The sequence below is a fragment of the Rhipicephalus sanguineus genome, chromosome 2 (genome assembly GCF_013339695.2).
Source record: "Rhipicephalus sanguineus isolate Rsan-2018 chromosome 2, BIME_Rsan_1.4, whole genome shotgun sequence".
In the NCBI taxonomy this organism is placed as follows: domain Eukaryota; kingdom Metazoa; phylum Arthropoda; class Arachnida; order Ixodida; family Ixodidae; genus Rhipicephalus; species Rhipicephalus sanguineus.
Genome location: NC_051177.1, coordinates 168,795,957 through 168,806,220, shown reverse-complemented (window position 1 = coordinate 168,806,220; position 10,264 = coordinate 168,795,957). Strand labels below are relative to the sequence as shown.

The 10,264-nt window shown below is 49.6% G+C and overlaps 1 protein-coding gene across 1 annotated transcript; it reads right to left on the bottom strand.

The window, feature by feature from the left end:
* Positions 1 to 1,301: 1,301 nt before the first annotated feature.
* LOC119382029 (uncharacterized) lies at positions 1,302 to 10,038 on the bottom strand. The gene is made up of 3 exons (XM_049412980.1): positions 9,501 to 10,038; positions 2,568 to 3,193; positions 1,302 to 1,349 (listed from the first exon to the last, which is right to left on the bottom strand). Exons 1-3 carry the CDS (start codon positions 9,844 to 9,846, stop codon positions 1,302 to 1,304), a joined length of 1,020 nt encoding a protein of 339 aa, XP_049268937.1. The 5' UTR covers positions 9,847 to 10,038.
* Positions 10,039 to 10,264: the final 226 nt, after the last annotated feature.

Sequence of the window (10,264 nt, the reverse complement as noted above, 5' to 3'; positions counted from 1 at the left end):
CTTCAAACACTGATTCACCTTCTAACAGTAGCCGCGAAGTGTCATACTGCTTTTCAATGAAGCTTTATAAGTGCTGGACGCTGGTATTTTCACTGCAACATAAAATTGCCATTTAGACCACGGTAAGCTGCACCTTGCAGCATGGCCATTCAAATGCGAAAGTAATACGGCTGGCCGGCACACGGTGCATTTGCTATAGCGATCGAGCCCGATCGGGACCGTATTTTTCGATCGCGATTGGCCCCTTTGTGCAAGCTGGATAACGGAGTCAATCGTCGAAAATTTTCATCGTGATGTGGCTGGATAGCGATCTAAGATGCACTGTACGTGTGACAACCTTCGAAAATTCGCGTAATGAGAAGCAACAGATAGATAATAAAATCGTGCCGCAGACAACCTCATGTGGAACGTTATCTAGCTACAACACTGAATGAGGCGCGCGCGTATATATGGCTCTCGTGCGTTTGTCTCCAGTCACATGAGACAGGTTGCGGCTGCATGAATCTCTAAGCATACTGGATTGCTTCCCACAAAGCGGAGAAGCCGCTGTCATCGTGCGTCATAGGGCTATGAGTACTAAACAGGAACGTAAATTTACCCATGCTTGTCGTGTCAACCGCGGCTCGTTATTATATGCAAACTTACAATGAATGACGTTGCACAGTTGCCCGCATTTCTTGCAACAAAAAATATGTTTATTTGCCGCACGCACGCACTGAAGCCCATTCGGCGCAAAATGATTCGTTACTTTTTACAAAAGCAGCGTGCGCGGCCCCCGCGGTTTCCATATCGGTGGCCATAGCAGACAACGCTGGCAGTCAGGACGCTGTCTAAGGCATTATGGGGACATAACATTTTTTTATGAGCAGTTATTTAGCATTTCGTACAGTCAGTGATGAAGCTGCAGCAGTATTTTACTGATTTCGTTGAAGTACAACAATAATAATAAAAAAGCAGACGCGAAAGCGGCTGCGGGCTGAGCGGGAGAGGGCCGGCGGAGCATTCCAACCGTGCACGGCACAGGGATGCCTCCGCATGGCGGTGCCACGGTATGTCCTCGCGCCCAATGCTTGTGTAACTGGTCCGTTGCGCGCGGGCCGCGGCAAAATGACTGGGAACATTCCGGATTGGAGTAGATCATTTTGTCAAGATTGCGCACCTGACGCGAATAGTCAAGATTATTCCAGAGCTTGCGCGACCACCAGTGATAAGGCTGGAAAGTTCGACGCGTGATGTATAAAAGACGGCGCATCCCAGCGATGTGCAGTATTTATCGACGGCCGACGCTCTGTTCGCAGCTATCAGTTGTGGGGTTCGTGGCCGTCCTCCCCAAGGAACGCCTTCAGAGACTGCTGGAGAATTAGGCAAACATTTATTAGTTAAAACAAACTTCAACGGTAACGCAAAATAACAGTGAAACTTCCGGCGCTTAACCTTGGCCCCGGCGGGGCGCACGCCGCGTACACGAGCGCTCTCCGCGACAGCCTGTCGGCCACTCCCCCTTGGCTGTCCACGGTCGCTTCTTATATGTTCCTCCTGACGCGTGGAACATCCGCACAGCCGTTGGATCATGCCTCGTGCCGTAGCCATTGGGGGCGAGGGGGTTTGTCGGCGGCGATTCCCACACAGTGTACAGTGTATATTCCCGTAGTTTGACGTTCCGTTTCCCGGCCAAAAGATCGGCCAAATAAAGAGTTTTCATCTTGGACACGCCAACTGTTGCCTTCGTCGACGTAACGGCCACGTGACAATATTGAATAGTTCTGTCTTATGTGATAATGCCTTCATTAACACGACATTAATTACTCAGGCTTAATTATCAAGGTCCTAATCAGTTTGGGGCAAATTAGCAGAATCTTAGTGAACACGATTCTACTTAGTGGGTAAGGTCCTAATTAGCTTGGTTGTAATTAGCGCCTCATATATAGTGTCGTGGTAATTAGCACGGTACTAATAAGTTAGTCTTAGGCTTAGACGGCTATAATTAGCATGGTCTTATCAGATGTGGCTGAATTAGCTCGGTCCTAGCATGACATGCCCTAATTAGCTTGGTCATAGCATGTCCCGACTTATGTAGCCAGGTATGGCGCCCAGCTTATTAGCTAATCAACCGGGCGCACGTGCTCAGGGAGCGAGCAGACAATGCATAAGAGGACAAAGAGGGTGCGGGCCGGCCTAGCAACGCGCTAAGGCCGGATTCTTAGGCATTAAAGAAGCTCGTTTTAGGCACCAAACATAGGCAGGCAGAACTGCGTTTTAGGCCTCCAATATCGTAGATATAGGCAGAATGAACGTTCATATATATGCAAATAATTTCAGACGAAGACGTGCGTGACCTCTATCTACGACAGGAAAAAAAATGCTATTGCTTAAGATGGCAGAAAAGCGCCAACCGTTGAACATAGCCTTGCAATTGTGTTTTCTCCCACACTGTTCGCAGAACATGGTCTCTCCCGTGTTCTGCAGGGTGAGTCAAGTGTCTACTGTCGAATCAACGCACTCCTGGGTGTCTTTTCGGCATGACTGATAAGGGAGAGCAGGAGCAGACAGCCAGATCGCTTAAGGACCATAAGAGAGGGATTCTGAAGCGTACAGACACGAGTGTACAACAGTGAACAACGTTTATTGGGAGCGAGGCTTTTTATAGCCTCTGAAGGGCATGCGTATACAAGGTGCGCAGTGGCAGTGACATGTGCCAATGACGATGCATCAGCCTTCTTTCCCCTTAAGGCTGGTAGCGATCCGGCGGACGTCGGTTTCTGGTGGACCTGCATAACAGTTTCACCAGGATCGAACTCTTGATTGCCATCAGATTGCGCACCGCTGACGTCATTTCCAACCTCATTGTCATGCGTATTTGGTCGGCTGTCCGCGTCTGGCGCACCTAGGCTCTGGGGTCCTTCTCTTGAGGTCAGTGGTGCACCGGTTTCTCCAGCTTTCGTCTGCGGTGCCTGAACCCCGGGCTCTTGCTTGACTTCTGCTTCACCGGCGGCGAGTGCCGGGCTGTCCGTTTCTCTTGCGCTCAGCTGGTCATAATGCCGGCGACGATGTTCGCCGTCTGCGGCCTTGATGGTTACCATGCGGTGGCCTTCGGGGGCCTGTACAACACCAGCTTTCCACCTGGCTCCTGTCCCGTAGTTCCTGTACCAAACAGAGTCTCCCACTTGGCGAGTGGTTCCGGGGTGCTCAGTATCTGCGTGAGAAAATGGCCGACATGACACGATGTTATCCAACTTGCATCGAGGCTCAACACCAAGCAGCATAAACGCTGGCATTTTCCCGCTGCGCAGGGGGGTGCGGCGATACTGCAACAGAATTCGGTCTAATCAGCCTTGCAGTGTGCCACTAGCGTTCTTGCGCAGTCCCAGTTTAATCGTTCGCACTGCCCTCTCTGCTAAACCGTTGGACTGCGGATGATAAGGGGCGGTGCGAAAGTGGCGAATTCCGTTTTAATTCATGAACGACTGAAACTGCGCGCTAGAAAACTGTGGTCCGTTATCGGAAACCACGGTTCGGGGCAGGCCTAACCTACTAAACATTGATTGCAAGGCTTCGATAGTCCGTCCCCCGCTGGCTATCTTCACTGGGCTCACCTCTATCCACTTCTTGTGCGAGTCAACCGCGATGAGCAACATATGTCCATCAACCGGGCCGGCATAGTCTACGTGCACCCTTGACCACTTTTCCTTGGTTTCCGGCCATGGCACAGGCTCCTTGGCAGGTAGCATGCTGCTACACTGCACACATACAGGGGAAGTGTTTACCACACGTTCAATGTCCCGATCCAGCCCAGAGAGAGAGAGATAAAAGCGAAGGAAAGGCAGGGAGGTTAACCAGGTTGTACCTGGTTTGCTACCCTACACGGGGGGAGGGGGAAGGGGAGAAAAAAAGAATAGAGATAGCGAGGAGGAAAGAGGGAACAAGTAATACGCGCACACACATCAGTGTTCACCGCATACACACAGACAGTCACAACGGAGAAATATTTGACATCGGTTCCTGTGCGAGATGTTACAAAAGGCTTGCAAGGACTGGCTCCAAGGAATCGAGAACTTGCAGAGCGCACTGAGCTGACGGAGTTGTCATTCCGTTGAGGAGAGTGCGCATCGTGGTCATAAGAGACCTCAATACTGCGAGGACTTGTAGGTTCTTGTCGTGGCAATCATCTGTGGACGATGAAGCACACTGCGGGGCACTCTGCATCGGCTCTTTATGAGTGCGCAGTGGTGGCAGCGAGGGCCACGCGACATCCGCCGCCGCTTTCAAAGCTTCTGCGTCTTTCCGGCTCTCCAATTGTGATGCATTGGGCGGTGGTGGTGGTGGCAGTGGTGGTAGCTGTCGCTTAAGCGAAGTCTGACGATCTGTCGGAGTAGGAGATCGCGTTGTCCGTCCAGATTGGGTAGCAGTGGTTTTAGACCTTCGTCGCCGACGCGAGCGTCGTTGTCTATTTCTCACCACATCAGCAGCCTGTTTGTGCGCCGAGCCGTCCCGCACCATCTGTTTCATGACGCTCCATTCTTTTTTCACTAATGGACAGTCCCTTGATGAGGCTTCGTGTGATCCATGGCAGTTGGTACATTTCAGGGCAGTTGCTCGGCAGGATTCCGCATTGTGTGGCTCTGCACAGCGGGGGCAAATCGCCACGTTCCTGCAAACTCCGCTGACATGGCCCATTTTTTGACATTTACGGCACTGGAGTGGTCGTGGTGTAAACGGACGGACCACGTGACGAAAGTGCCCCACCTTCACGTGGGATGGCAGTATGTCACCTTTGAAGACAATCTTTACGCAACGCGAGTTGCCAAGACGTGAGACTTGGACGATGCTGCTATGGTCACTGACTTCCTTGATGAGCATTGCAAGGTCGCCACAAGGAATGGAGATGTCGACATCGTATATTACACCTACCACCATGTCCTTGTTAAGTGGAAGGTGAGCTCGAACCTTGATACCGTCGAAGTCTGTGACCCTGGTCAGAGCAAGCAGAGATGCCTGGTGTATAACGTCGATAGCCAAGACATTCTTGCGGGGGTTGACTCGAACATCCTTGATTTCATTTGGAGCCAGAGACTCGAGTTTCCTCGAGATGGTCTGCCGATTCAAGTGTCTCAGATTGTCCGATGGCGAAACAGGCACAAATAAGACGGTGTAGTTCACTGAAGCCTCCTTCGGCTTCACAGTAGATGCGGTTGAAGCTGGTGAAGCACCCATAGATCGTCGTTTTGGTTTACGACTGTAAACAGGCGTGAATTCATCGTCGGAATCGTCACTGCTTGCCGAATACAGTTCGGTGGACTCACTGTCGGCGTCGCTGAGTTCGCTGTTCCGTTTCCTCGAGGGGCCCGCCGACGGCGGAGGCATGCCTGGAGGGTGTGAAGGCCAGTCTACTTCCAGTGTAGCCAAATAAAATACGGATGGCTACGCGAGGAACATGAAAAATCGACAAAAACTGTCACCCGGTAAACAAAGCGCTGTGCAAGATGCACACTTCGTCGTCGTTCCTCCGATCCAGCCAGCCCAGGATACCAAAATATGGAGCGTGCCAACTTCTTCATCGACGTTATCCCTTGATGAGTCTCGTGCAGCATGCGTAGTACGGAATTCCGGGCGGCGACCGGAATTATCGCTCGGTGGCCCCAGTAGACAATGTTATTACTGCACACAAGCTCATGTTTTTTGAAAAAGAATGGACGTAAGTTTTGATTGGACCTCGGTAGTTTCCTAGGCCATCCGTCGCGAATATAGACAGCGACTTGTTTGAGGGTGCTATCTGCGTTTGTCGCCCGGGCCAAATCACTAGACGACATCAGGGTGGTGTCTAGTTGCTCCGCGAAAAGTACGTACTCACGGGCGTCGTTATTGATGGACTCCATGGTACTGGCATCGTGTGGGTAGCTTGCCGGAAGGCGGCTCAGGGCATAAGCTACCGGAAGGGTTTTTCCTGCCTTGTACTCGATCGTGTACGTGTAGCCGCTGAGTAATAAAGACCAACGTTGGATCCGTGCCGCTGCCACAGCAGGTACGGGCTTGTCTGGGCTGAACAGTCACAGCAGGAGCTTGTGATCTGTAGTTAGCGTGAAAGCGTTACCCAGTAGGTACTCACGAAATTTGCTCACCCCAAAGACAACTGCCAGCGCTTCACGCTCAATTTGTGCGTAATTCCGCTCTGCGGCAGTGAGAGTGCGCGACCGAAGTCCAACTCGCTTCGCCTCTCCGTTGACCCGGTGGTATAAGACAGCCCCGATGCCGTAAGACGACGCGTCCGTTTCTAACACGAGGGGCTTGTCCGGATCGTAGTGCGTGAGGAACTTGGCGCCCTGGACGAGGTGTTTCGTTGCTTCAAAAGCGGCCGCTTGCCTTGCTCCCCACTGCCAACGGGCGTTTTAAATGCGAAGCATTTCTTAGCGAACTTCTGCGACTTTGAGTGTATCTATCTATCTATCTATCTATCTATCTATCTATCTATCTATCTATCTATCTATCTATCTATCTATCTATCTATCTATCTATCTATCTATCTATCTATCCGCCTACGACTTTGTGCTCTCCTGGCCGTTTCGTTGATCGGATGTATACCAAAATTGGTGTGTCATAACATGGCCTTATTGCGAACATAAATGACAGGTTATATCATGAAAATCATGACACGCCTGTCATGAACAGCATGATTTACATTCCACGACCTTAGGCTCTTGCGGCCGTTCCGTTAATTTCATATACACCAAAATTGGTACGGCGTGACAAGAACTCATGACGAACATAATGACTGGTCCTAACATGCAAATCATGACGCGCATGTCATGTGCAGCATGATTTACATGACATGGTCTCTGGGCGCTCCCGGCCGTTTAAATGAAGGGATATATACGAAAACTGGTATGACATTTTTGTATGACGAAGATAACTGACACGTGATAACATGAAAATCATGACATGCATGTCATGTATGACATGATTTACATGCCACGCTCATGGCGCACTCGTGGTCGTTTCGCTAGATTGATATACACCAAAATTGGTATTGTGCTATGTGACTGTATGAAGAACATGAATAACAGGTCGTAGCATGAAAACCATGACATCCATGACATGTATGTCATGATTTACATGCCACGCTCATGGTGCATTTGCGGCCGTTTCGCTTGCATGATATACAGCAAAATTGGTATTGCGCGACACGACCGTATGACGAACATAAGTGAGGGGTGGTAACATGAAAATCATGACGTCCAAGTCATGTACAACCTGATTTACATGCCACGCTCATGGTGCGCTAGCGGCCGTTTCAGTAGATTGATATACACCAAAATTGGTATTGCGCAAAGTGACTGTATGAAGAACATGAATAACAGTTGGTAAGATGAAAACCATGACATGCATGTCATGTATGTCATGATTTACATGCCACGCTCATGATGCATTCGCGGCCGCTTCGCTAGCTTGATGTACACCAAAATTGGCATTGCGCGCAGCGACTGTGTGACGAACGTAAATGAGACGTGGTAACATGAAAGTCATGACATGCATGACATGTACGACATGATTTATATGTCATGCGCATGGCGCACTCGTGGCCGTTTCGCTTGCTTGATATCCACCAAAATTGGTATTGTGCTATGTGACTGTATGAAGAACATGAATAACAGGTGCTGGCATGAAAACCATGACATCTATGACATGTATGTCATGATTTACATGCCTCGCTCATGGTGCACTTGCGGCCGTTTCGCTTGCATGGTATACACCAAAATTGGTATTCCGCGACACGAGCGTATGACGAACGTAAGTGAGAGGTGGTATCATGAAAATGGTGACATGCATGTACAACCTGATTTACATGCCACGCTCATGGTGCGCTAGAGGCCGTTTCAGTAGATTGATATACACCAAAATTGGTATTGCGCGAAGTGACTGTATGAAGAACGTCAATAACAGTTGGTAAGATGAAAACCATGACATGCATGTCATGTATGTCATGATTTACATGCCGTGCTCATGGTGCATTCGCGGCCGTTTCGCTAGCTCGATATACACCAAAATTGGTATTACGCGAAGCGACTGTATGACGAACGTAAATGAAAGGTGTTAACATGAAAATCATGACATGCATGTCATGTATGGCATGATTTACATGCTATACTCGTGGCGCACTCGCGGCCATTTGGCTCGTTTGATATACACCAAAATTGATATTGCGCGATGTGACTGTATGACGAACATAAATGAGAGGTCTTAACATGCGAATCATGTTATGCATGTCATGTACGGTATGATTGACATGCCACTGTCATGGTGTGCTTCCGGCAGTTTTGTTAACTGGATATATACCGAAATTGGTATGGCACGACAAGAGTGCGTGATGAACATAAGCGACAGGTTATGCATTGTATATACCAGAATATGCGTTTCATTGGCATGGTGTATACTAGATTGTGCATGCATGCGTGCATGGCAAACATGCGATATATGGTGGACTAGATGCCATGGCATGAATGATCATTTGGCTCAAAGACAAACAAGGCGATGTATGCAGCTCTTTGCTGGCTGCTTCGCATTACATCGATTCCCACAGTGCGTGGGATCTGCCGAATTTTTTCTTTCAGAGTTCATACAACGGGGCGAGAACAGTGGACAAGTTACAAGGAATGCATGGTAATACGTCACAAAGCCGATGAATGACCGCAGCTCCGCGACACATGTGGTCCTTGGCATTCCTGATACTGCTTCAATGTTCTCTGCTTTTAGCAAAAGGCCATCTGCGCATATGCGGTGCCCAACGTACTCAACTTCTTTCTTTCGTATTTCGCATTTGCTTGGGTGAAGCTTCACACCGTAGTCCCGCAACCTCTTGAAGACTTCGCGCAATTTTTCGCAGTTGTCTTGCTTCTCTGGCACTACCACGTCGTCCAAGTAAACTTGAACGCCCGGTATTCCTTGAAGGATGGCTTCCATGCGTCTCTGGAAAATTGCTGGGGCGGACGCCACACCGAAAGGGAGCCGGTTGAAGCAGAATAGTCCTTTTTGCGTGTTAACGACTAGAAGCTGCTTTGCGTTCTCATCTAGAGGTAGCTGGCTGTAAGCGTCCTTTAGATCGATTGTAGAGAACACTTAGCCTCCAGTTAAGCTAGCAAAGTTGTCTTGGATTTTGGGGAACGGATATTTTTCCGTGTGGCAAGCAGCGCTGACTGTTACTTTGAAGTCACCGCAAAGTCGTATGGACCCATTTTTAATTACTACCGGAACAAGAGGCGTTGCCCAGGCAGCGCAAGCAACTGGTGTCAAGGTTCCTGTCTGAACGAGACCATCTATCTCTTGGCTAACGGCTTCTCTGATCGCGTAAGGCACGGCACGTGCCTTAAAGAAACGAGGTACGACACCTTCGCGCAAGCGTAACTCAACGGGTGGCCCTCTTATTAAACCTAGCTTTTGCGAGAACAAGTCCTGAAACTCGTCCAACATTTGCTGCACTTGTAAATCGTCCTTAGTAGAGGATGGCTTACCGGGGGCAGCCTTCATTCCGACGGCGAGAACCTGCCTTCCGTGCTGTTGTTCGAAGGCTTTGATGACGTCCCGCCCGCACAGATCCGGCCCAGAGCACCCCAGCACCACCAAGGTAGCTTCCAGTGTGGTCCCGCTGTACGTCACCGAGATATTGAGTTGACCCTTGACGGGAAGTTGACCGAGAAAACAAGTAAGTTGCAAGGTAGTCTTCTGGAGCAGAGGCCAAAGGTGAAGGTATTTGGTGTAGGTAGGCCATGTGATGATTGTTACGGGGGAACCTGTGTCTACTGGCATTCCGAGAGCCACGCCATCCCATTCCATGGTGCGATAAATTGGGTGGACCATGTTCACCGATGCCGCTTGCAAGTTGACCAGAAATTGTTCGTAGTGTTCATTATCAGACCACTGGCTTTCACAGTGGAAAACTTTGTTTTGCCGACTCTGGTGCTGCTGGCACACACGGGCTAGGCGCCCTTGCCTCTTACAAGTGAAGCATTTAACAGAACGGAACTTGCATTTTTCCGCTGTATGACCACTTTTGCCACAGCATGGTGTGATGTGGTGCGTGTAGGTACGTGAAAAAAAATGATGGACGACAGCAACGAAATAAGAAGAAAGCTGCTGTGACACCGGAGCATAAACCACGGGAAGAAAACGCAGAAGAGGAGCGACGCGAGAAACTCTCGTGGCGCGAGGATTGGAGAAAAGAAATAGAAGAAAAAGAAGGGGCGCGTGAAAAAAAGGAGAGGAACGGGGACAGAAC

Bases quoted from the DNA above. Each gene is read 5' to 3' on its own strand.
- LOC119382029 (XM_049412980.1), bottom strand. From the start codon at position 9,846: ATGGTCCACCCAATTTATCGCACCATGGAATGGGATGGCGTGGCTCTC. The intron at 3,194-9,500 runs GTAAGCCATCCT...TTTCTCACGCAG, and splicing joins CGGAATGAAGGCTGCCCCCG to ATACTGAGCACCCCGGAACC. The intron at 1,350-2,567 runs GTCCTTAAGCGA...ATTCTCCAGCAG, and splicing joins TTCAGAATCCCTCTCTTATG to TCTCTGAAGGCGTTCCTTGG.